General features: G+C 40.9%; 1 protein-coding gene and 1 pseudogene across 7 annotated transcripts in view; one reads left to right on the top strand and one right to left on the bottom strand.

Moving 5' to 3' along the window:
* Rhot1 (ras homolog family member T1) overlaps positions 1-12,018 on the top strand; it is a 79,337-nt gene extending 67,319 nt beyond the window's left edge. For 4 of the 7 annotated variants that reach the window (XM_008848180.3, XM_029553562.1, XM_008848182.3 and 1 more), the window contains one exon: positions 10,940-12,018. In XM_008848180.3, coding sequence (XP_008846402.1) covers positions 10,940-11,057 — 118 coding nt within the window. In that variant the 3' untranslated portion in view covers positions 11,058-12,018. Of the gene's footprint in view, positions 1-9,368; positions 9,513-10,939 lie in introns of all 7 variants that reach the window. The other 3 variants (XM_029553559.1, XM_029553561.1, XM_029553560.1) reach the window with 1 other exon arrangement.
* Positions 92-742, bottom strand: LOC103746086 (annotated as a pseudogene).
* Positions 12,019-27,263: the final 15,245 nt, after the last annotated feature.

Below are 27,263 nucleotides of genomic sequence, written 5' to 3'. Positions count from 1 at the left end.
TATTTTTTTTTTTTTTTGGCTTTTTGAGACAGGGTCTCCCTGTAGCCCCAGCTGGACTGGAACTCACTATGTAGACCAGGCTGGCTTTGAACTCACTGAGATCCACCTGCCTCTGCCTCCCAGGTGCTGGGACTACAGGCATGTACCACCACACCTGGCTTAGTCACTTTTTTAATCCTCTTATCTCTTTCAAAGTTAGGTTTCTGTATATAATCTTCTCACTTCTAATTTATAATTTAGTCAAAAATTGTTTACAATTTTGGTGTGTATTTTGGCTTCAGGATTTTTTTTTCCATTCTGTTTTATTTGCATTAGCCACCTAAAGTTATTTGTTTGTATTATTTCTTTTTTAAAGCAATATTAAAAGCATTTATTTTGATAGTCTATCATAAGTCAATAGAGGTTCTACTCTGCCATAGATGCATTTGAGAAGAGCACGTCGCCCAATTGATGGCCATCTGACCAATGTCTCATTTCTTATCTAGTCAGAGCACACACCTTCCATGTTGAATGAATTGCTTCCAAGTCCAGATGACCAAATGGTCCTTTATCCCCAAAGTAGGCTTATAACAGATGGCTTGGGCATTCTAGGATCTGCACCCCTCATAAATCCCAGGCAGATCACGAGGAATATAGCTCCAGCTGATGGCAAACTGCCCTTGAAGAGTTGCTGCAGCCTCTGCTTGGCTTCTTTGCTCAGCTTCACTATGGTGACGCCCTGCAGCCTAGTGAGGACCACCCCTCAACCTGTTTATATTATTTCTTAAGTTCAGCAGCAGCATCTTTCTTTGGTAGCTAAGTGTATGACTCACACTGTTTACCAGTGTAAAGGTGCAACAAGCAGCCTTGTTCCTACTACATTCTTACAGTGTTCTTAAACATGTTTAAACTGTATGTGACATTCATTTTAAGGCACTCATTAATGGCTTACTTATCTTTGTTACTTTGATAATCACCCAGCGTTCTCCTTTATGTAGTTTGAATTCATGTTACTTCATTTAGGTGCCCTTTTTAACAAAAGGCCTTTTTTACTGTCAGATCAAAAAGAATTGCTGTCATGGGCTTGATTTAGGAAGACGATTGATTCTTAGAATATTATGTTATACAAAAAAGTCACATGCAAAAATGTTTTGTTTTATTTCTTTATGAAACATCTACTTTCCTTTACATGAAAGTCTACAAGGCAGTTCTTTGAATCTGTATTCATAGTCAAATTTAAAATTATTCAAGAACTTGTATTGTAGATTCTTAGCCATTGCTGATTATGATTTAACTGTTTTTCCCATTTGGTTAAAGTAATAAAGAACATGACAAGGTGGAGTGCCTGATTCAGTCTTTAAACATCACTAGTCAGTATATACATAGTGGGGCATTTCCTATGTATCAAAGATCATCTATAAATTTGGGTTCTTACTGCTTAATGAAGCATTTATTGACATTGGTACATATCCAAAGTATGTCACTATTTAGGCACGACCAATTACCAGCTTACTTGTGATTTTTGTTATAATTCCTCTCTACTAAATACTATCTGATTTCTTAACCTATTTTTTAAATTTTTAAATCTTTAATTTTTATTTTATATCTAGGAATGTTATGCCTGCATGTGTGTAAGTGCACCTGTGTTGTGCAGTGCCCACAGAGGACAGAGAAGGGCATCAGATCCCCTGGAACTAGAGTTACAGACAGTTGTTAGCTGCCATATGGGTGCTGAGATCGGAATCTGGGTCTTGCAAGAGTAGCCAGTGCTCTCAACTGGCTGAGCCATCTCTCTAGCCCCTGATTTCTTAATCTGTTTTGAGAAACTTCTTATTAAAGTATTTCATGCTTTCTAGGTCAGTTAGAAGAATTATCACTGAAACTCTCACCAGAGAGGCTGAAGCCATAGGTCAGTAACAGAGCACTTACCTCATATATATAAGGCTCTGGATTTGTACCACATACACACAAATCAAAATGACAGACTGGTAGCATTAGTGACATCATTAGAAATAAATATAGAACACCAAACCCACACCTTTAATCCCAGCACTCAGGAGGAAGAGGCAGGAGAATCTCTGTAAGATCTAGGCAAGCCTGGTCTACAGCTGGGGCTACAAGGAAACCCTGTCTCAAAACAAACAAAACAAAAAGTTTATTCCTGGGATGCATAAATGGAGTTGTAAAATTAGGATGCTATTCATATTAGTGTATTTTCCCTGTGAGTTATAACTAGAAAGGAAAAATGACAAGGTAAAAGGAATGAAAATTGGTTCATTTCTGAGAAGCTGTATGAGAATGCAAATGGAAGACATCTGGGTGAGCCTTTCCTAAGTGTCTCGGCATTGGTTCAGTAGGCTACTAAATGTTTCTATGATAAACTTAACTGAATGTGGATCTTAATTCTTTTTTTTTTTTTTTTGGTCTGTAGACCAGGCTCATGTTGATCTCACAGAGATCCACCTGCTTCTGCCTCCCAAGTGCTGGGATTAAAGGCGTGCTCCACCTTGCCCAGCAATCTTTCTGAATTTTTATTCTTCAAATTCTGATACTGTTTTTATATCTTACATAAAAGTGTTGTGACAGATTATAAAAACTATTTTCAAATGGAATTTTAAAAATATTCTTATTTGCCAGGTGTGGTAGTACACGCCTTTAATCCCAGCACTCAGGAGACAGAGGCAGGCGGATCTCTGTGAGTTCAAGGCCAGCCTGGTCTACATAGTGAGTTCCAGGACAGCTGGGGCTATAGGGAGGCCCTGTCTCAAAAAGACCAAAAAAAAAAAAAAAAACTCTTATTTGAAAAAAAGTACTTTTGGAAATAACTAGAATAGTTTTAATTTCTTTGGCCACTTTAGGATTTGATATTTTATGTTCACAAATATTATAATTGATATTTCCTTACTATTTAAATACATTGAGGCAATAAAAGGTTTAGTTTATGGGGTTTTTTAAATTTTTAATTTTTTTATTTTATGTGTATGTGTGTATTGCCTGCATGTTGGTAAGTGCACCCATGTCATGCAATGCCCACAGAGATCAGAAGAGGCTGTCGGATCCCCTGGGACTGGAGTTACAGACAGTTGTTAGCTGCCATGTGGGTGCTGGGATTCAAACCCGGATCTTCTGCGAGAACAACCAGTGTTCTTAACCACTGAGCCATCTCTCCAGCCCCTAGTTTATGTTTTTATATTCACTATAAATTGCTGAGTTAATCCAAAGCATTTTATATGCTTTTTCTTTTCCTTTTTCTTTTTTTGGTGTTGGTAGTGGCAGTAGTGGGACTCAAACCCAGGGCCTTTTTACCTGTTAGGTGAGTGCTCTGTCAATGAGCTATAACCCCAGTCCTTTTTTGTTTCGAGGCAAGGTCTCACTAAGTTGCCCAAGCTGACCTCAAGCTTGAAATCCTGCCCCAGCCTCCCCCAGTAGCTGTAGTTATAGGCAAGTGCCACCAGTCCTGTCTTAAGTTCTTCTTTAAGGTATTTAGTGCAAAGGTACATAAGCATTTTGGTCACTTTGTCTGTTACGTGTGTTATTATACACACAGTTTTTCATTTAACTTTTTTTTGAAATTTTGGAAACAGTTGCCAGCATGACCTGGAACTCACTCTGTAGCCCAGGTTTCATTTGAATTCTCCTTTTTTCCAGCTCACTTCCAAGTTGCTGGAATATCCTTCTGCCTCAGCCTCCTGTGTGCTGGGCTTATTAAAAACAAGCCACCATGCCAAGTTTTTCATTTAACTCTTTGTTGCCTGAATTTCGAGATGTTATTTGGGAATCATCTTTAATAATACCTAAATTCAAACACATTGGTTACTTCTCATACCTATGTTGAGAAAAGTCTAGCAGCTGATATAAAGGCCCTATGCACTTCTCAGCCAGAAAACCAACATCAAAGTAATTTTCCACCTAAGAACTTAGAAGCTCTAGCAAGCTGAAAATGATTAATTAGGGTTATATTACAACATTTTGTCTTTATTTGTTATCTTCTAAAAAGAGATAATGTTGAACTAAATGACCTTATTCTAGAGTAGAATAATTTAGTAAGTCTATCACTAGGTAAAACAAAACAAAACAAAAATCCTGCTATCCCTCTCTCACACTTTTGACTCTGTAATATTCGGGTTTTTTAAATATTTTATTTTTATTTTATGTGTGTGCATGTATTGTCTGCATGCAGGTAAGTGCACCTGTGTCATGCAGTGCCCACAGAGGACAGAAAAGGCTGTCGGATCCCCAAGAACTGGGGATGGAACTGCCATGAGGTTCTGGGATTCAAACCTGGGTCTTCTGCAAGAACAGTCAGTGTTCTTAACCACTGAGCCATCTCTCCAGTCCCCTGTAATATTCATTTTTGAGAAGCCTATCTTTAAAAAGAAAATTTTGTTTATTTTTGTGTGTGATTGTTCTGCCTGCATGTATGTAACTGCACCACATGTATGCAATGCCCATAGAGGCCAGAAGAGGGTATCAGATCCTCTGGAACTGGAGTTAAGGACAGGTGTTATTTATCATGTGGGTGCTGGGAACTGAACCCAGGTCCTCTGCAAGAACAGTCAGTGTTCTTTACCACTCCAAATAAGTGTGTGTGTGTGTGTGTGTGTGTGTGTGTGTGTGTGTGTGTGTGTGTGTGTTTTAATTTGAGACTGTCTTACTGTGTGACCCTGGCTGGCCTGGCCTGGCCTGGTACTTGCTATGTGGACTAGGGTGGCCTCAAACTCACAGAGATGTGCTTGTCTCTGCCTCCTGAGTGCTGGGATTAAAGGCATGTGCCACCATACTGGGCTACTGAGGAGTCTGTATTAAGGAAAATATCCTAAATGGAAAGAAAAAAAATCTCCTGTAGAAAGATATCCATCACTTCATTTAGTCACCAGTAGATGATGGTGACCAGCAATAGGAGGATAGACTATAACGGATCTGTCTCTTTAACCTGGGAATGTAGCTCAGAGGGTAAAGTGCTGGCCTAGCATATCAGAGGCCATGGGTTTGATCCTAACACCTTCTAAACCAGGGTTGTGAAAGCATACAGGCCTGTAATTCTAGCCACTTTAGAGATAGAAGTGGGAGGATCAAGAGTTTACAGTTATCCTCAGCCTCAACCAGCTCCTGGCCCACCTGGGCTACATCAGACCATGCCTCAAATCATGTAGCTATTCAAAATGGTGGTCCCTTGCTGAATATGGTGGTATTGCCTGAAATTCCAGAACATGGGAGGCAAGGCCAGATGATTGGTGTGAGGACTGCTTGGTGAGACCTTGACTAGAGATGTTTCAGCAATTAAGAGCACTTGATGCTCTTGCAGGTGACCTGGGTTCAGGTCCCAGCACCCACATAGTGACTCAAACCTGACTATAGACCAGGCATGGTGGCACATGCCTTTAATCCTAGCACTCAGGAGGCAGAGGCCATCCTAGTCTACATAGTGAGTTCCAGGCTAGCTGGGGCTACAGGGAGACCCTGTCTCAAAAAGACAAGAAAAAGAAAAAAAAGAAAAAAAAAAAAACTGACTGTAACTGCAGTTCCAGGGGATCCAGTATCCTCTTCTGACCTCCTTGGGTACTGTGCACATGGTATACATACAGACAGCAGGCATACACGCATACATATAAATAAAAATAAATTTAAACAAGATCAAAACAAAGCTAAAGGGGTTAAGGGATCAGCTCATTGAGTAAAGGCACTTGCTCCCACATCTGTCAACCTGAAAAGAGGAAAACCAAGAGCCAACAACTATGACACATGTGAGTACATGTGTGCACATACACACACAAAAATAAATCATTGTTAAAAATTTTAAGAGCTGACAGGGCTGGAGGGATGGTTCAGCAGCACTAGCTATTTTTGCCAGGCATGGTGGCACTCTCCTTTAATCCCAGCACTTGGGAAGCAGAGGCAGGCAGATCTCTGAGTTCAAGGCTGGCCTGGTCTACATAGTGAGTTCTAGGCCAACTGGGGCTACAGGGAGACCCTGTCTCAAAAAAGAAACTTAAAAAAATAGAGCACTAGCTATTCTTGCAGAGGACCCAGGTTCAAATCCCAGCACCTACATGATGATTACCAATCATCTATAACTCCAGTTCCAGATGGTCCGATGCCCTCTTCTGACCTCCTTGGGCATTGCACAACACAGGTACACTTACATATATGCAGGCAGTATAGTCATGTACATAAAATTCAAAAAAAATTTTAAGAGCTGACAACATATTCCATGATCCATGGAAAAATTATTATAGCGTGGGTTTTTTTGTTTTTATTTTTTTGGTCTTTTTGAATACTAACATTTTTTTAAATATTTTATTTATTATATTTATTTTATGTGTATGAGTATATTGCCTGCATGTATGTGAGTGCACCCATGTCGTGCAGTGCTGCGGAGGTCAGAAGAGGGCTTCAGATTCCCCTGGAACTGGAGTTAAGGACGATTCGTAGCTGTCATGTGGATGCTGGGAATCAAACCCGGGTCCTCTGCAAGAGCAATCAGTGCTCTTAACCACTGAGCAATCTCTCCAGCCTGAGTGCTAGTATGTTTTTAACATATATGTTTGTATTATGCATACTGTTTGAAGCTATGTAAAAAGTATTTTTAAAAATGTCTAAAAGCGAGACAGGCATGGTGGTGCACGCCTTTAATCCCAGCACCAGGGAGGCTGAGGCAGGCGAATCTCTGAGTTCAAGGCTAGCCTGGTCCACATAGTAAGTTCCAGGACAGCTGGGGCTATAGGGAGACGCTGTCTCAAAAAGACCAAAAAAAAAAAAAAAAGTCTTAAAGGAAGTACTGCAAATTTTAATTAGTTGCTTTAGATGACTGAACTTAGGAATTCCTTTTCTTCTTAATTTCCTTCATTTTCCATATAGTTTCTAATGAGTATGCATTACCTTTTTTCGTCAAAAAGAAAATAAAGTTTAAAAACAGGCTATGCTGTAAGATATTATAATTTATTCTAAGATATGTGAGTGATTTCAAAATGCTTTGGAATGTGGCAAATTTTTTTCTGCTTGATTTTAGAGACAAATTAGGAAGCAGTTTTATAAAACTGCTATCCAGTCTGAGACCAGAAATGACAAGCATAAGTCAGTTTTTTGTATTTATGGAATACATTTTAAATCACACTATTATCTATTGGGTGATGTTGGTTATCCAAGCTATGACAAAGGTGCCATCTGTTATAAATTGCTTTCTCATTTATAAATAGAACCCAGTAATACAGCTTTAAAATGCTTATGTTAAAGGCATAAATTCTCTAAGTAGCTTTCCATGTCTAAAAGTATATTAATAACTCCCATGTCCTTGATAGAGCTATTGGAATATATTTTAGAAGTTAGTAGTTGCCTCAAATTATAAGCTATCTATATCTTTAGAAAGTACCTAAATTTGTGCCTATTGAAGGCTGTACTGTAGCTTGGGGAAAATAATAATTGCCATTTTGAAATGCAGAAGAAAACTAAGTAATGAACTCAATCATGATATATTTTACAAATGGTAATGCTTGGGCTGGAGAGATGGCTTAGCGGTTAAGAACACTGGTTATTCTTGCAGAAGGCCTGGGTTTGAATCCCAGCACCCATGTAGCAGCTAACAACTGTCTGTAGCTCCAGTCCCAGGGGATCCAACAGCCTCTTCTGTCATCTTCAGGCATTGCATGACATGGGTGTACTTACCTACGTGCAGGCAATACACTCATACATGTAAAATGAAAATAATAAATGAAATGTTAAATTTAAAAAAATGGGCCGGGCATTGTGGTGCACACCTTTAATCCCAGCGCTCAGGAGGCAGAGGCAGGCGGATCTCTGTGAGTTCAAGGCCAGCCTGGTCTACATAGTGAGTTCCAGGACAGCTGGGGCTACAGGGAGACCCTGACTCAAAAAAAACATAGAGGAAGCTGGGTGTGGTGGCACATGCCTGAAATCCCAGAACTCGGGAAACCCACATGGTGGTGTACACCTTTAATCTCAGCACTTGGGAAGCAGAAGCAGGGAAATGGCTGTAAGTTCAAGACCAGCCTAGTCTTTATAGCCAGTTCCAGGCCAGCTAGGGCTACACAGTGAGACCCTGTCTCGAAAAAAGTAAAAGAAAAAAGGGGAGGGTATGCTGGCAAGGTGGCTCAGCCAGAAAAGGCTCCTGCCCCATGCCTGACCACCTGAGTTCAATCCCTTGGACCAACATGGCAGGAGAGAACTGACTCCTACAAGCTGACCTATGACCTCCACATATGTACCATCACATACACAAATACATAAAGAAAGAAATATAGTATATTTTTTACAAATTAGAGCTGTATGAAGCTAATACCCATATTTAAGGACTGCTCATGAGAAACAGTTTTGGCTGATGATAATGTGATTATAGCTAACTTTAATGCTAATCCCTTTCCCACTGTAAATTAAAGAATAAATGTGAAAACTCTAAAAAAAAAATAACAAAAGCAAGCTGGTGGGCTTAAGGGCTCATGTCTGTAATTCTAACACTCGGGAGGCAGAGGAAGCACAATCACAGCCCAAAACAAAGCTTGAATCTCGCCCCTCCAAATAAAAGAAAAAAACAGGGCTAGGATGTAGTGATAGAATGTATAAGGCTCTGGATTCAGTCATCAGTGGATTCAGTCTCCAATACCACTAGAAAGAAGGGAAGCAAGCAAACAAGCTTTGTATGGTGGTACACATCTTTAATCCCATCACTTAGGAAGCAGAGGCAGGTGGATCTTATGAATTTGAGGCTAGCCAGGTCTACATCGTGAGTTCCAGGTCAGGCCAGCCAGGGCTACATAGTAAGACCTGTCTCAAAAAGGAAAAGCAAAACAAGCCAAAGTTGAACCAAAAACCCTAATGCACTTTCAGCCTATGCTGTCACTTTAAATTCTCTTTATCTCTATTGGATATGTAAACTCTGTTAATCTCAGCACAGATCCTTGGTGATCTACTAGTTTGGGATGTTGGAGTCAATTTTTTATGGATTTGTATTTTTAGGTTTCAGTAGTCTAAAATTATAAGCATTTATAAACTTCATGACTGGTGACTAGTAGCCTAATTTGAATCACTACTAGTTATGTTGTGTGCTATCAGGCAATGTTTTTGGCAGTGTGAATGGGTTTTTCTGTTTCTCAGATGGACAGCCAACCACAAAGGGTTATGTAGGGGATGCATTTGACAACTTTAGGTGTCCCTGTCCAGTGTGTGAATATTTAAGAGTACATAGAGATCATTTTTTGAGCTTAGCTATTTTCTGTGTAATACATATGTATTTTTTAATATAGGAAGCATAAGAGACAGTCTTATAGAATTGCAATTCTGTATACATGTGGGATATTTCATTGAGATGTTATTTTGAGTCCCATTCGTTTGTGAGCTCTGCTGTGAACTGCCAACTGTGTGCATGTATGTGCAAGGTTAAAAGCCCGGGTAGCTGAGTGGGGTGCCATGCTGTTAGCAGACGACGAAGGCAGTATTACTCACCAGGTGCACGCCGTCAGCTCCGTAGAAGATTCCATCTTCATGGAGTCATCTCATGGTCCACTTTTTCTTGAAGACAGGTAACATTTCACCCAACCAAAGGGTTGGCCTTGGAATCTTTCTGACTAGAAAAAGCTGAAACCTAAATATTCTCTTCTCTAACCTTCAAAAAATAAATAAATAAAACATTGCCTGTTGGAAAAACTAACTTGCAAGGTAGAATGAACCCATGTTATCACTTTGCTTGGTAAAGCATAATTATGTGAGTTTAATAGAAAATGGTGAGGATGAGACATTGGAGTGCTGTGTGGTATTTGGCTGTGGTGAGACGCATGGAGCACTGGCTTATACTGCAGACTTGTTTCTAGGATATACCAATTGCATTTTGTGAGGACTAATCCAGTCAGTCTGTGACTATTACTGAGGCAAGTAGTTTTGTACATTTTGAACTCCTGGCTTTTAACTCATTTGCATATGACAGTGCCTTGGCCTTTTAATGATATCTGACTTTTGTTTCAAATCTGCTTAATTATCAAATAACCAAGACTGTCTCACTAAGCTCTTAATTCTGGAAGTTTTTTTATATCACCTCAGTTATTCACTTAACTAAGAACCCAGCCTAATTCTCTTCACTGACACTTGAATAAGATGTTCCAACCTTTGCTTTAAGCTTTATCCTCTTTATGGTAAGCTGTCATACTTGAGACTCTTGAGGGTGCTTAGCAATGTTATTAACTGAGCATGCTCACAAACTCAGTTCGTGGTACAGGCTGTCCCTGTTCTTGTCATGTATACAATAGCTTCCTTTATGTCATTTCCTTTCAGCCTCATACTACATTACGTTCTTTATTTGGTGCCATTATCACTGCCTGCCTAACTAATATCAGGGTTTTTGGTTTTAGTTTTAGGGTTTTTTTTTTTTCCTCTTTAATTAGCAGTAACCAAATTAATGCAAACTGATAAATCCTTTCCCTTTGGAATGCTTTTAGAGGGGATAAATTTGATAAGGCTCAAGTTTTTCACAATTAACTTTAATCATTGCTCTTAAGGTATTGTCACTTGTTGATTACTACTTACACTTTTGATTCCTGGGGACAGAAGATTGTGTCTGTTTACATCTGTGAATCTGACCCTCAAAATTGTGAGACTCCAGCCTGATTCTCATTCTAAAGGACTGTGGTAGTGTTAAGAAGTACTGGGCTGATTCACTTAACTTCATTTCCCTTGTGACAGAAATGTATAAAATTGTATATATCAACTTCCAAGTAATAGCTAATTGCAAAGACATTGTCTTTACTAATGTCTTTATGATGTCGTTTTCTTAAGATAATAGTCATCTAAGCAATGTGTATATGGGTATATTGATAAATGTCCTTGGTAAGCATTGCTGTATGCAATTAGCCTGACCAGTGTGCTAATACTTCCCTCAAAGTAGACTGTCATATGATTGGTATAAGGTTTTCCTACTAATCATGTTTTAAATATTAATTGTATTTTCTGACTACAGGCACGTGACACAAGCTGACCTCAAGAGCTCCACGTTCTGGCTTCGAGCAAGTTTTGGTGCTACTGTTTTTGCAGTTTTGGGCTTTGCTATGTACAGAGTGTTATTGAAACAGCGATGATTTAAAAAAAAAAATACTGGTCTACCAAAAACAAATACTTTTATGTACATTCTGAATGCTTTAAATTCTGCTAGAAATATTGAGGTATTTATACATGCAGTTACTTTATTAATATTTGTAATTCATGCATAAGAGTATTTTAATGATAGTTATAACTACAGTATTGGCTTGACTATGGAAAGAAAACACCTTAATAGCCAAACTAAAGTGGCTAAGTTTCAGAAGCCAAAAGGGAATATTTTGTAAATAATGTACATATCCAGGCAAGATAGGGCCTCCCACACAGAGTTCTAGAAATGATGTTCCCAGACATTACTGCATAGTATTACTAGTGCTCACTTGGCTCACTCTGCTAGGTTTCAGTCAGCCCAGAGATTATATTGCTCATGGAACACTTATTTATTTCACATTGACTCAGAATGATCCTTTGGCTTCAATAGCCATTTCTGTTTTTCAGATTGCACACATGCCAGCATCACTTACCAGTACCACTCTGGTTCAGTCACTTATGGTAGGCCAGTGTTGAAGCCATTGTGTAGTCTAGGAAATCATATAGCTGAGTGTGCAGCTGAGGAGGTTAAAGTCAAAGCAATCAGCAGAGGTGTTACCTGTGTGATTACATTACTTCCTTTGTCAATATATGGACTTTTATAGCCCTTTCGATCAAATGAGAAAAACAATTTGTAATTATCAATGTTTTTAGTTTAAATAAACAAGTCACCCTTACTACTGATGAATTTCCACCCAAAGAGTAAATCGTTCTATAATAGCTGTGTCTGTTGTAGTGTATTGCAGTAGCTGCATGTGTCATGAAGTGTTCTATATCTGGCCAAGATAACCTAAAAGCAGGACTTTTTTAAATGGTAAAATAAATCTAATGAATATAAACTCTCACAATAAACCTATTTTTTTCATCATGATCTTTTCAAGTATTTAAATAAATAACTGCTATGTACTGTGATCTTGAGTTTTTTGTTTTGCAAAGTAAAAATTGTTTGTTTTTACAAAAAGTTAATACTTATTAGGAATGAAATCTTTTTAATATTTTATTTATTATTTTTATTTTATGTGTATGCATGTATTGCCTGCATGTAGGTAAGTGCACCCATGTCGTGAAATGCCTGCGGAGGACAGAAGAGACTGTCAGACCTGCTGGAACTGCAGTTACAGACAGTTGTTAGCTGCCATGTGGGTGCTAGGATTCGAACCCGGGTCTTCTGCAAGACCAACCAGTGTTCTTAACTGCTGAGCCATTGCTCCAGCCCTGGGAAATCTATTCTTAAAAAAGACCAATTTTCTCTAAATATACCTAACTGATGTGGTTTCTGCTATGGCACATGTTTATTTTTCTCCTTTAACGATATTTTTTCCCTGTGGTTGTCTGAGGATATTTTCTCACAAGATCACACTTCGTGAGCAGATAGAAGCAGCTCAGCTCTAAGCTTGAGTTTACTTGCTTATTTCCCTGTCTTCCATTTTCATTCTAAATTTGAGCAAAAGAAAATTAAGCAAAAATCTGGGACATCCCATTTTTACTGTTTTTAATTTTTTATTACATTTTCTTTATTTTGTGTATATGTTCTCTCTTTTTACCATGTAGGCACTTGGGATAGAACTCGGGTCATCTGTCTTTACCCACTGAGCCATCTAGCCATCCTTTATTTTTCAAATTTTCTGAGAATTTCCCATGTATCAGATAAATTTATCTCAGTTGCAGTTTTCAGTGACAGTTATTTCTTGCTTCCAAATTTCTTTTCTGTTTTGACTAAAATATTGTTTTAAATGAATAAATCTTATAGATTGTGTTTGTAAGAAACAGGGAAGTAATTTGTCTAGAGGTAAAGCGTGATGGCTTTATATATTTATATTTATTTTCCCTCAGTGTTACCATTTGAAGCTAAGTGTTTAATTCACAAGTCAAACAGGGTAGCCACCCCATCCTGCCCCTGTTCTTGGTATGCTCTCCTTGTATGTCCTAACAACCCTCATCTGTCTGTCAGCTGGGCGGGGCAGTGAGCAGAGGGCATGCTCCCTGCTTTCCTCTTCAAACTGCAGGCAAGTAGATGTGTTTCTTTGGTTTACATACATTTTAGGGACTATTTAGCATGGGGAAATACAACAATAATAGGCTTCTGGCTTTGACAGTTTGCTCAGAAAATGCATGCTTTAAGAATGCTAAGAAAGATGAGGAAAGTAAAACTTAAAGATCAAAAGGAAATCTCTACCTGATATAAATTGCATTATCTTGTAAATGGACAATTCTGAGACTGTACAGTATGATGCTTTAATGACCAATAAGGCCCTTTTGTAAGGAAACGTCATTTTGAAGACTTGTCCTGTGGTATAATATCATAACTTACTCTTCCTTCATACTCAAGGATCTTTGCTTTGTGCTTTTTGTGTCATTTTGCACATTTGACCAAAAATTTTCCTATGATTGGTTACTAATAAATGCCATAATAGGAGTGGGCTGTGCTGTTAGGGAGCATGCAACCATTCTGAAATGACCTAAAAAGGAGAAGTAGGCGGACTGAGAACATCTATTTGTGCATATTTGGGCATCACCTGGCAAGGGAAGACACCAAAGAGGAATGCAGTGGTGAGCCAGTCTCAAATGAAACGAGAATCATCCTGACCTTTGGAAAGACAGTGGACTGATGATTAGCAGGGAAGAAAAAGAGGTGAGTGCTTCATTTCTGTGGTAGAGCATGAATTTTTCCTAAGCAGACCCTTACAATGCTTTGATGCCCCTTTTGTCTGAATTATACTAGTACATGTCAATATAAAACTGTTCATCTGTATCTGTGGAGGGTTAGTTCCCAGATCGTGCAGGAATACCAAAATCCTCAGGTGCTCAAGTCCCTTATATAAAATACCATATTTATGTATAACCCATCATTCCAGTTTGTTTCTCAATTGCTGTGACAAAATACTCTGACCAGTACCAACTTGGGGAGGAAAGGATTTATTTTATCTTACAGCTCCCGGGTCACAGTTCATCAGGGAGCCCAAGGTAGGAACTCAGGGCAGGAACCTGGAAGCAGGAGCTGGAGCACAGGCCATGGAGGAAGACTGCTTACTGGCTTGCTCCCTGGTCCATGCCCAACCTGCTTTATTATGCAACACAGGCCCACCTGCCCAGGGGTGGCACCACCCACAGTGGGCTGGATCCTCCCACATCACTCAACAATCAAGAAGATGCCCCACAGACATTGCCACAGGCCAGTCCAATGGGGGAAATTCCCCAGTTGAGGCTCCCTCAATCCAGGTATGTCAAGTTGACACTAAAGCTATCCAGCACACCCATGCAGGTCCTCCTATATACTTTTAACTGTTCTCTAGATTGCTTATATCTAAGAATATAATGCTTCCAATACATTTTACAATGTAAATGCCATGTAAATAGATGTTATATTGCTTAGAGAGTAATAAGGAAACATGTTGATACATGTTCAGTCTGATGCAGCCATGGCAGCCTAAACTACCGTACATGGATGAGATGAAGGCACAGCACTAAACAAATACCAGAGAGACCACAGGTCTGTCAAGGGTGGGAGGTTACATCAGAATATGCCTACACATTGCTTTATTCTCATGGATTCATTGTATTGAGAAGGCAACAAATTCAGGTTTTACTTTTTGCAGCTTCTGAAGAAAAAATATTTTTGATCCAGGGTTGGTCATAGCTCTAAAGGGGGACTCACAGTAACAGAGAGCTGGTTTGATTTGCAAGTCTTAAAAGTAAGTGTATGTCAGAGCATGTATAGCTCAGTGGTAGAGCATGTGCTTAGCATGTACAAGACCCTGAGTTTGTGTCCTTCACAGATAGACCAGTAGATAATCCGGGTCTCTAACATTCTTATTTATTTGGTATAAAGCTTTAATTCTTTTTTTTTAAAGACTGTGCTTAGGGGAAGTTGATTTGAAACTAGATACATTTTTAAAAGTAGTGCATCAAGATGATAAATTTAATTTTCACAGTATGAGAATGCTCTGTGCTGACCTTTCCAATGCCTTGATTCCCAGATTCACATCCAATACTTCTTTTTTTTTTTTTTTTTTTGTCTTTTTGAGATAGGGTCTCCCTGTAGCCCCAGCTGTCCTGGATCTCACTATGTAGACCAGGCTGGCCTCGAACTCACAAAGATCCACCTGCCTCTGCCTCCCAAGTGCTGGGATTAAAGACGTGCGCCACCACGCCCCACAATACATTTTTTTTTTTTTAATTCTTCATTTGGGGTTTGGTGTTGGTCTTCTGAAATAGGGTCTCACTATGTAACCCTGGCTGGCCTGAAACTTGCTATGTAGACCAAGCTAGCCTTGAACTCACAGAGATCAACCTGCTTCTGCCTCTGCCTCTGCTTCCTGAGTGCTCGGATTAAAGGTGTGCACCAAAACACTTGACTGGGGGCTGGAGAAATGACTCAGCAGTTAAGAGCACTGACTATTCTTGAAGAGGACCTGGGTTCAGTTCCCAGCACCCATATGGAGGCTAACAACCGTCCCTAACTCCACTTCCAGAGGAATCCTATGCCCATTTCTGACCTCTGTGGGCATTGCATGAACAAGTGCACTTACATACATGCAGCCAATACACTCATACATAAAACAAAAGTAATAAATACTAAAGAACACTTTTTCTGAGACAGTATCTTGCTATGTAGCCCAGGCTGGCCTTGACTTTGCTGTGTGGTTGGCTTCAAATTTAAGTTCCTACTGTCTCTACCTCCCACTTGCTAGGATTATAGGCGTTTGCCCACAAATCTGGCTTCAATAACCCTTTTTTTTTTTTGTCTTTTTGAGACAGGGTCTCCTGTAGCCCCAGCTGGCCTGGGACTGTTTGAGACCAGGCTGGCCTCAAACTCACAGAGATACACCCGCCTCTGCCTCCCAAGTACTGGGATCCAAGGTGTGTACCACTATGCCCAACTTGGCTCTGTAGATTTTATATTTTCCTTTCTAGCATCCAGTTGTGGTGGTCCAACTCTGAGATTGTTACTCCTGGGTATGAAAAGCGAATGTCAGCTGTATATACACACAAGGAAGTATCATCAGAATCATCTTTATACATCGAAAAATCCAAATTCTGCCAGAACAATTTTTCTCTTTGAACATTTTCCTAGTCATAGTTCACGTTTGTGTTTTATAATCAAATAATCCTGAGTTTATTACTAGAATGAGTCAAATAGACATGATATAGCTGAACTCCTAAATTGGAAACTTTTTCTATAAAAAACCCAAGTAGCAAGCATCAAAGGCCTCTACTATGGAGCCCTTTGTGGCATGAAGATCACTATAGACAAAGTAAGCCAGTGAATGTGACTGGATGCCAAGAAAACTTTGTGTCTACTGAAATTAGAATTTCACATAACTTTTACATGTACAGAATATTCTTTTTGGATTTTTCTTTTTTGATCAGTTTTTTGTTTGTATTTTTCTTATGTATATATGTATGTAGTGTGTGTGCTTATGTGTATGTATGTATATTTAGGTGCACTGAGCCATCTGCCCAGCCCCTGGAATTTTTACTAATCATTTAAAAATCTAGAATCCATTCTTAGCTCACAGGCTATATAGAAACTAATTTAACTGAGCAGCAGTTATGAGACATTAACTCACCTGACTTTCTTGGAACTCGAAAAGATCCTGTACTGGAGAGAGTGAAAACACTGTAGTTACGTTTTGTTTGTATAGAAACAAAGGTTGGATGTGGAGGAAGTGTTTATCTTTTTGTTTTCACTTTTCCTGATCATATTGCCCACAACAACATGGTGCTCTGGTCAAGGTGGAATTAACCTGGAAGGACTATTGGACCAGAAAAGTTAAAGGAGAACCAGTCTCACTTTTTAGCACTGTGTGGAGTGACTTTTCCATCCCTTTATTGGTGTTTGTTTTTAGTGTGTAACTGGCACACATGGAAGGTCAAAGAATCCCAGGAGACTGTTTAATTTGAATTCTAGCTGTCTGGAGAATTTACCTTCCTACCCCAGTACATGACCATGTGATAATGTTTTTTAGATAAGTCAAAATAGACATAAAGAACATTGATCCCACTTTACGCTTTTATAGCTTTCACTGGACACAAGCAGAGTGACTGATCACATCATTGGCCTGATCTGAGGTAGGATTGGCACCCAGGCTCCTGATTCCCAATTGGGTTCTCTTTTCTCTATAGGAGCCAGCCTTAAGCCACGGGGCTTTATTTTTTGACCTTTAATAAATGTTCTGTATATTCTAAAAAAAAAAAAAAAAATGGATGGAGAGATGGCTCAGCAGTTAAGAGCACTGGTTGCTCTTGCAGAAGGCCCAGGTTCGATTCCCAGAACCCACATGGTGGCTAACAACCGTCCATAACTCCAAGGGATCTGGCACCCTCTTCTGACCTCTGTAGGCATTGCACAACATGAGTGCAGGCAATACACTCACGCACATGAAATAAAAATAAAATATTTTTTGAAAAAAAGAATGGAGGCAGGCATGGGGGCGCACGCCTGTAGTCCCAGCACTTGGGAGGCAGAGGCAGGCGGATCTCTGTTCAAGGCCAGCCTTGTCTGCATAGTGAGTTCCAGGACACAAAAAAGGCCAAAAAAGAAAAAGCCTCCTCCTTCCTCAACACACATGTGCACACACACACACACACACACACACAAAAGGAAGGAAGGGAAAGAAAGAAAGAAAGAGAAAGAAAGAAAGAAAGAAAGAAAGAAAGAAAGAAAGAAAGAAAGAAAGAGAAAGAAAAAAGAATGGGACTGGAGAGATGGCTCAGCAGTTAAGAACACTGAATGTTCTTGCAGAAGACCTGGGTTCAGATCCCAGCACCCACATGGCGGCTACAAACTGCCCTTAACTCCAGTTCCAAGGGGAATCTGAAGTCCTCTTCTGACCTCTGCGGCATTGCACAACACAAGTGAACTCTCATACGTGCAGGCAATACTCCACTCCTACACATAAAAAAATAATAATAAAAAGAATGGGGCTGGAGAGATGGCTCAGTGGTTAAGAACATTGAATGTTCTTGTAGAAGACCTGGGTTCAGATCCCAGCACACACATGGCAGCTAACAACTGTCTGTAACTCCAGTTCTAGGGGATCTGATGCCCTCTTCTGACCTCTGAGAGCATTGCACAACGTGGGCGCATTTCCATACATGCAGGCAATACACATAAAATAAAAATAATAAAACATTTTAAATAAAAGAATGGCTGGGCATGGTAGTGCCACCTAATTTAATCCCAGCACTTGGGATGTAGAAGCAGGTGGATCTCTTACGAGTTCAAGGCCAGCCTGGTCTATGTAGTGAGTTCTAGGCCAGCTAGGGCTACAGGGAGACCCTGTCTCAGACAAAAAAAAAAAAACCACAAATTAAATAAATAAAAGAATGAAAAATAAAAAACAGGTTGAAGGAAAGGAAGAGAAAGAAGGACCCAGAACAAGAGGAAGGTAACAGAGAAGGAAGGAAAGAACTCATTAAATATTTCAGATATTTTTATTACTAAAAAGTTAAAATTGGGCTAGAGAGATAGCTTTGCAGTTAAGTGCATTTGTTGCTCAATTCCCAGCACTCTGGCCTCTGAGAGCACCTGGACTCATGTGCAGGTACACATACATACACATAATTAAAATAAATTCTTTTTTAAAAAGTTAAAGTTGACAAAGCAAATTTTCTAGCAGTTTTTGAGTTCTTCCAGACATTTTGCCTTCATTTTTGGTGATCATCACTAGGTCACTGGTACTGTCTGGTAGGAACAAGCATGGGTCTTAGGTGCATTTCAGGTGCGCATAGGTGAGGAATATAGAGCTGGAACTTTTTTTTTTTTTTAATGTGATGCATGTATTGCCTGCATGTAGGTAAGCGCACCCATGTTGTGCAGTGCCCTGGGAGGACAGAAGAGGCTGTCGGATCCCCTGGGACTGGAGTTATAGACAGTTGTTAGCTGCCATGTGGGTGCTGGGATTCGAAACTGGGTCTTCTGCAAGAACATTCAATGTTCTTAACCGCTGAGCCATCTCTCTAGGGCTGGAACTTTTGAGAAGCACACTTTATTCCTTGTTTTATTGTTCCTAAGTTATTAATTTGAAAAAATACTGGTTTCTATTTTATTATGTCTATTACAAATAGAAAAGTATTTTGTGAAGGTGGCTTATTAATGAGGGAAAATAAGTTTTCTCACTGTCTTTTAAATTTTTTATGCTTTCCTTTTATGTGTATGAGTGTTTTGTCTGTAAGTGCACCCATGCATGCGATGCCCGCAGAGGCCAGAAGAGGGCATCAAATCACCTGTAACTGAGGGTAAGGGTGGTTGTTAGCCACCATGGAGGCGCTGGGAACAGAACCCTGATCATCTGCAAGAGCAGCCAGTGTTCTTAACCACTGAGCCATCTCTCCAGCCCTGGTCACTAACAGTCTTCACCTTCTGCAGTATTCCAGCCCCCTTCATCTCTTCTGTGCCCCACCTAGAGCATAAATGGTTGAATTTGTCCACACATCCTCTACCCTTTTCCCTGATCCCTCTTATGACAGATTCTCAAAGTAAGATCACATTTCTTGGGAACTTGTAAGGAATACTAATTTTTTTTAATTTATTTTTATTGTATGTGTATGAGGGTATTGCCTGCATGTGTGTAAGTGCACCTGTGTCATGCAGTGCCCACGGAAGTCAGAAGAGGGTGTCGGATCCCCTGGAACTGGAGTTGTGGATGGTTGTTAGCCACTGTGGGTGCTAGGAATCTAACTGGAGTCCTCTGGAAGAGCTGAGCCATCTCTCCAACCCCAGGAATACTATTTTCATCCCCACTTCCTCTCTAAGCTGAATCATACACTTGCCAACAAAGTCTGTGTTAACAACTACCAACATTCCCCAATGTTTCTGGCCCTTGCCCCTTGACTCTGATGCATGCCGATTTAAGAATTTAACAAACAACACAGATGAAACCAAAGTAGTTCATTCAGTATGTAGGCTTTGCCCTCAATAGAGATTGTGATCTGAGCAGCTAATTCATGTTTGCTAGTAGTACAGAGGCTCTTTTTCAAAACAATAATTAAATTGTACATATGTATAATCTTTATAAGGATGGTAAACCCTCGGAGTCTTCCCGATTCCCTATAGGATTTTTTTTTTTTAGAAAAGGTCTCACTTTGTAGAGCTGGCTGCTCTCATACTTACAGAGACCCACTTTCTTCTGCCTCCCAAGTACTGGGATTACTGAGCCACCATGCTTGGCAGGACTTTAAATTATTTTTTTGTGTGGCGTGTGTGCTGCATGCACATGAGTGTGCATGTACCTGTGGAGGAGAACCTCAGGTGTCTTCCTTTATCACTCTGCCTTGTCTTTAAGACAGGGCCGCTCACTGAACCAGAAGCTTACTGTTTTGGCTAGGCTGGCCAGTCAGTGCCTGGGATGCTTCTGTCACTACCTCCCCAATGCTGGTGTTGCAGGCACACATGGCCACACCTGGCTCTTCACATGTGTGCTAGGGATTCCAACTTTGGTCTTTATGTTTGCACTGAAAGCACTCTTACCCACTGATTCATCTCCCCAGCTCTAGGCTAAAATTTATTTTTTAAATGGGGGTGGGGGAGTGGGGTCGGGGGGTGTTTTTGTTTTTGCTTTTTAGATAACGTCTCCTGCTATAGCCCAGGCTGACCTTGAATTTGAGGTAAGTTCTCCTGCCTCCATGCCCCCTAGTGTTGAGATTACAGTTATAAACATGGCTTAAAATTTAAATGTTATAGCCGGGCGTGGTAGTGCAAGCCTTTAATCGCAGCACTCAGGAGGCAGAGGCAGGCGGATTTCTGTGAGTTCGAGGCCAGCCTGGTCTACATAGTGAGTTCCAGGACAGCTGGGGCTACAGAGAGACCCTGTCTCAAAAATACCAAAAATAAATAAATAAAATTCAAATGTTAACAGTTTACGGGGGCTCAGTTAAGATCACTGGTTGTTCTTGCAGAAGACCTGGGATCGAATTCCAGCACCCACATGGCAGCTAACAAACTGTAACTCCAGTCCCAGGGGAACCGACAGCCTCTTCTGACCTCTGCGGGCATTGCACAACACAGGTGCACTTACATGCAGGCAGCATACACATAAAAATAATTTAAAAAAAATTTTTAAGTTTACAAGCTGAGCACAAGTGGTGGCACACGCCTTTGATCCCAGAACTCAGGAGGTAGAGCCAGGCAGATCTCTTGAGAGTTCAAGGCCAGCCTGGTCTACATAGTAGGCTCCAGGCCAGCTAAGACTACAGGGGAAAAAAAAAAAAGTTTACAAGGTCTTGCGAACCTGGTCCCAGACCTTTGTGTCCAAATTGCACTCACACCTGACCACAGTTGTTCTAAAGAACTTGTTTTAAGAATTCACCTTTGTTGTTCTGTTGGGTCCTCTGCAGATGTTCCCTCTGTCTCAAGCCCTATCCTACTAGCTCTTCACCCTTTTGGGCTTTTTGAGACAGGGTCTCCCTGTAGCCCAGTTAACCTGGAACTTGGTATGTACACCAGCAGTTTATCTGTTAAGTCTCGGGAGGTCAAGGCCTGGCTGCCAGTATCTAGGAGCTGAGTCATGGAATCATGGCATTATGCATCTGTCCACTCCCTGCTATTCACAGTATGTGCAAAGGAGGCCCTCCCCTCCTTTGTCCAGATATCATCTTGCTAGAGATTACTCTTGCTAGATATTCCATTACAGTGTGTAAAGAAGAGGGATAATCCTCTAGTCAGGTCTCTGCAAATTGTTGCTTCCCTGGCCCCTCATCTGAACCTAGGGAAGCTGGTGATGCCATCTCTGTCTTGTCCAGCCATGCTTTACTGAGCACTTGCTTTTGCACCTTCCTGCCACTGACCTTGCCTGTTCTGAATTTTTATTTTTATCTTTTAATTTGTATTTTGAGATGGGGTCTTGTTGTGTAGCCCAGACTGGCCTGGAACTCATAATCCTCCTACCTCAGCCCCCACAAATCAATCATCTTGTGTCAATCATCTTGTGTCTAACTTAATTTTCTTGATTTATGCTACCTTTATTGGAGAAGCAGCTCTCTTTAGTAACTTAGTAGAACCACTCACTAGCGTCCTTGGAAACAAAATAATCTCTTAGTGATCTTGGAAATGCACTAGGTTGTCCATGTGGGAGTTTTCAGAAAAGCATGGGCTTAGGAATACTCAAGTTTGAATCCCAGCTCTGCTATGTTCCTGGTGCAAATGACCTTTGTTTGGCTTGCTTCTCTCTATAAAATGAAGATTAGTGCTGGTGTGGCATTTCATGCTTGTAATCCCAACACTTGAGAGGTAGAAGCAGGAGGAACAGGAGTTCAGGATAATTCTCAGCTGCATAGTGAGTTCAAGGCTACATGAAATTGGGTTACATGAGACCCTATCTCAAACAAACAAATGTTAATGTTTTAATTTTTATTTTATGTGTATATGTGTGTTGCCTGCATGTAGGTAAGCGCACCTGTGTCATGCACTGCCTGCAGAGGACAGAAGAGGCCATCGGATCCCTGGAACTGGAGTTACAGTTAGCTGCCATGTGGGTGCTAGGATTTGAACGGGTCTTCTGCAAGAACAACCAATGTTCTTAACCACTGAGCCATCTCTCCAGCCCCTAAATTTTTTTTTTTTTTTTAAGTAAATGAGGGAGCTGCGGATGTAGTTCAATTGATAGTGTGCTTCCTGGCATGCATGAAACCCTACATTTGATCCCAGTACCTCATAAACATAGTGGCAAATACCTGTAATCCCAACACTTAGGATGTTGAGGAGGACTGAAGTTCAAGGTCATCCTTGACACATAGGAAGTTTGAAGCCAGCCTGGGCTACATGAGACCCTGTCTCAATAGTAATAATTAATAATATTAACAATTTAGCCCAGTGAGTTGGCTCCAAGGATGAAGATGCTTGCTGACTCGCCAAATTCAGGACCTACATGGTAGAAGCAAAGAACTAGCTCCTGGTCTGATCTCCACATGTGCACCATGGCATGCTCGTGCTCACACGGACACACAGAAATAAAGTTTAAAAAAATGGGGTGGGGGCTGGAGAGATGGCTCAGTGGTTAAAGAGCACTGACTGCTCTTGCAGAGGACCTGGGTTTGATTCCTAGCACCCACATGGCAGCTACAGACCATCCTTAACTCTAGTTCCAGAGGAATCTGAAGCCCTCTTCTGACCTCCCTGGCATTGCACGAGACGGGTGAACTCACATACATGCAGGCAACACATTCATACACTTAAAGTTAAAATAAATTTAAAAAAAAATTTTTTTGTCTTTTTGAAGCAGGGTCTCCCTGTAGCCCCAGCTGTCCAGGAACTCACTATGTAGACCAGGCTGGCCTTGAACTCAGAGATCTGCCTGCCTCTGCCTCCCGAGTGCTGGGATTAAAGGAGTGCGCCACCACGCCGGCTTAAAATATTTTTTTAATTTTTTTTTAATGAAGATGAGGGGGGCTGGAGTGAATGCTGAATAGTTAAGAGCTGACTGCTCTTGCTGTGGTGTTTTTTCACCTTTTATCAGGAAAATAATCCCCACAGCAAGCCCCACAAGGTGTATGGGAGGCCTCTGGCTCTTCCTGCAAATGCACAGACTTGAGCCATTGAGTTGAGGTACCTGGAGAGGCTTAAATAACAGATGCCTTTTTTTCTACCTGGATCAGAAATGTTACGATTTTCTTGAATATTGGTGCTGTCTCAGTCCATTTGGGCTGTTAATACAAACACTTGAAGCTGAATGGTTAATAACAAATTTCTGTTCTGGAGACTAGAAAAGCAAAGATCATGGTGCTAGCAGATTTGGTGTCTGTCAACCTGTTTCTTGGTTCATATATAATGCTACCTCACTGTTTCCTCAGAGGACTCCACCCTAATGGCCTAAGCACCTCCCAGAGACCTTGCCTCCTGCTACTGTCACTTTGAGTGTTAATATTTCAGAATATGAGCTTGGGGAACATTCAGATCAAAGCAGGGCCTAAGAAATGTGCTGAACCCCTGTTGTCTCTAGTCCACAGAATCAGCTGTTTCTTGTCTTGCTGGCTATTGGACCCTCTTCTCAACTTCTGAAATAGTAGCATACCCCAGCATTCCAGCTTCCATTTCCTTGCTTTGTTACATTATTTCATTCAGCACCTTGGTTTAGTTTTTATGTTAAAATAATTTAAAACATTTTTTAAAAGTTGGAAAAAAATAATAGGATTTTTCTGTTTGGGGGTGGGTTCTTATAAAAACAATCATACAAAATATGGCCTTTGCTGACTTGCTGACTGCTTTCTTTCACTTACACTATCTTCAAGGTTCATGTATGTTGCAGCACATAAGTGCTTCAATCCTTTTATTGCTGAGAAATTCATTATATGTCTATTTCACATTCCATTTTTTGCATGCATGTGAAGGCTAGAGGTCAAAGTCAGGTGTCTTCAGTGTTTCTCCACCATGAAGACGAAGCTGGCCTCAAACTGGCAGAGACCTGCCTGCTTCTGCCTCCCAAGTGCTGAAATTAAAGGTGTGCACCACCACACCCAGTCACCTTTTGTTTTTCAATATCTTATTAATGTGGTTGGAGAGATGGCTCAGCAATTAAGAGCATTGACTGCCTTTGCAGAGGACCCAGGTTTGAATCCCAGCGCCCACATGGTGGCTAACAACTATCTGTAACTCCACTTCTAGGGGTCTCTTGTGACCTCCGAGAACATTGCACAACACGGGTGCACTTACATACATACACATACTATTTTTTTATTTATGTATGTGGGTATGTGCTTGTCCATGGTGGTCAGAAGAGGGTGTCAGATCCCCTGGAGCTAGAGTTACAAGTGGTTGTAAGCCACCTGATGTGGGTCTTGGGAACCAAACTCAGGTCCTCTGGAAGGGCATCAAATGCTCTTAACTACTGAGCTATCTCTCCATGCCTCTACCTTATTTTTTGAGACATGATTTCTCACTAAACCTGGAACTCACCAGCTGGCTCACAAGCCCCCAGAATCATTGTCTCTATTTCCCCAGTGCTGGAATTACAGGCAGATGCTGCCACACCTGGTTCCTTTCAGTGGGAAGGATGTTTAGAAATCAAGATCCTGGCCCTAGGCATACTATAGCTTGCAGCTGTTAGCAAACCTTGACTTTAAAAAGTCTAATGTTGACTCCTAAATTGCTATCACCAACCCTGTCCTTGTTACAGAAATCCATATTCCCATCCCATTTCCTGCTCCATTTCTTCAGAGAGATCTATGGCATCTTAATCAAGGTCCTTGAAACCTAGCACTGACTGCTCCTTTCCAAACTTCCCTGTCCGCTTGATGATTCAGAGTCAGGTCACCCCCACTTCCTTGAAGCAGCCTCTTGCTACTACTGTGCTTGCATTATTTCTTTGTCATCTTGTCCTACCTAAATAAAACCCAGACTCTTTGCCCTGCTTTATAAAACCTACCTGAGCTGTTCCTTGTCTGCTTCTCTGTTCTCACAGTTTCTAGCCCTACTATATGTCTGCTTCAGAGCTGTTCTTGTTTCAAATGCCAAAAAGCTGCTTGTCATTCAAATCTTGGTTTAATTGTCATCTCTTCAACACTGGAGACTTCCCAGACCATCTATCTAAAGAAACCACTCAGAAGGTCAATCCAGCATCACCTGGATTGTCAGCATCCCCATCTGTCTGCCTGCCTGCTTGCTTTCCCTTCCCTTCTGTTTGCTTTCTTTCTCCCTTACTTTTTCCAAGTATGTTTCTTCATTTGTTGGAGGTCACCTCCTGCTTGAATGTAAGCCCTGTCTGACTGAATCTCCACTTTGTATTCAGTTCCTAAAACAATACTTGGCACATAATGCGCCATACTTTTTCGGGGGGAGGTCTTTTTGAAGCAGGGTCTCCCTGTAGCCCCAGCTGTCCTGGAACTCACTATGTAGACCAGGCTGGCCTTGAACTCACAGAGATCTGCCTGCCTCTGCCTCCCAAGTGCTGGGATTAAAGGTGTACACCACCACGCCCGGCCATAACTTTTTTTAAATCAATGAGTGGACAAATACAAAAGCTTCAAGCTGTTTGTCCTAAAAAAGGGGAAAAAAAAAAGTATTTCCTGCAGAGTTGGCTCCAACAACTGAGCTATGGGGAAAGGAAGGGCCTCAACAAAGTCAACTGCAGAATAACAGGGACTTGGCCAATTCAGATCCATTCGAATAGGCCACAGAGCTCCAGCCCGAACTTTCTTCAAGTCATCTGGTCAGCTAGGATCCTTGCCCTAAGCTCTATTCTCACCTGCTCTGCTTTGTTTACTAGATAGGACTCTGTTACCACTTGGTCATTTATACAATTCATGTACTTGGAGCCTCCTTTATATAAGGTTCTGAGCTGGTTATTGAGCAAAATAAAGATGAAACAGTTAAGGGGATGTGTGTGTGTGTACATGCATGAGCAGAGGGGTGTACTCACAAGCATGTGCCTGGTCTTCCATTCCCATTGGGAGAGATAATATGTAAATAAGTACCCAAGCAGAGAAATTATAAGAATGGTAATGGCCTCATCTGTGAAAGATTTTCTCCAGTTGAGTTCCCAGAAAGCTCTGTGGAAGAGGTTGTGCTCAACTTGCACCTGAAATAATTCACACTTAAAGGGTAGTCCACTTCATTAGTGCTAAATGAGAGTTCAAGTACCTGTATGCCTCATGCTGGAGTTGGAAATCAGTTCCCATAGCATTGAAAGAACTGACTGCAGGTTGCCTTATAAAAACTGAGATGTGTGTGTATAAAATCTGTCAATGACTGTGCAATGATGTACTTAGAACAGGATAGGTGTTCATCTCAAGCAACTTGGAAGCAGTGCCTAGCTGTTATCTGTAAGTGGCAGGTGAAATATAATAGATTACAACTCTTGCCAGCCAGGTGCAGACAGAACATCACCCTACGTTGTCACCATGATTGAGCCACATTGAGGATTCATATTTTGGGAGAGTGGCTATGTGCCAGAAATGACCATCCATACCCAAATGAAGAAGCTCTGCCTGGCCAGCAGTCAGTGAGAAAGAATTAAGAAATGCCTGTCAACAAGAACAGTCTTCCTTACATGGTCAAGACCATGGAGGGTCCAAAGCCAAAGGGCTAGCAAGTCCTCTGAGGAAATTGTCCTGGGAATCTCCTGGCTGGTTTCTCTGGGTCAGTGGAACTAGAACCACCCATCTTTTTAGCTCCCCATTTCATTCCCTTTGCTAAACTTCTATGCTAGATGAAAATTTTAAAC

This window comes from Nannospalax galili, unplaced genomic scaffold, assembly GCF_000622305.1.
Source record: "Nannospalax galili isolate Female #2095 unplaced genomic scaffold, S.galili_v1.0 scaffold363, whole genome shotgun sequence".
Classification (NCBI taxonomy): Eukaryota; Metazoa; Chordata; class Mammalia; order Rodentia; family Spalacidae; genus Nannospalax; species Nannospalax galili.
Note: the sequence above shows the minus strand (reverse complement) of the source record. Positions and strands in the feature narration are given on the sequence as shown.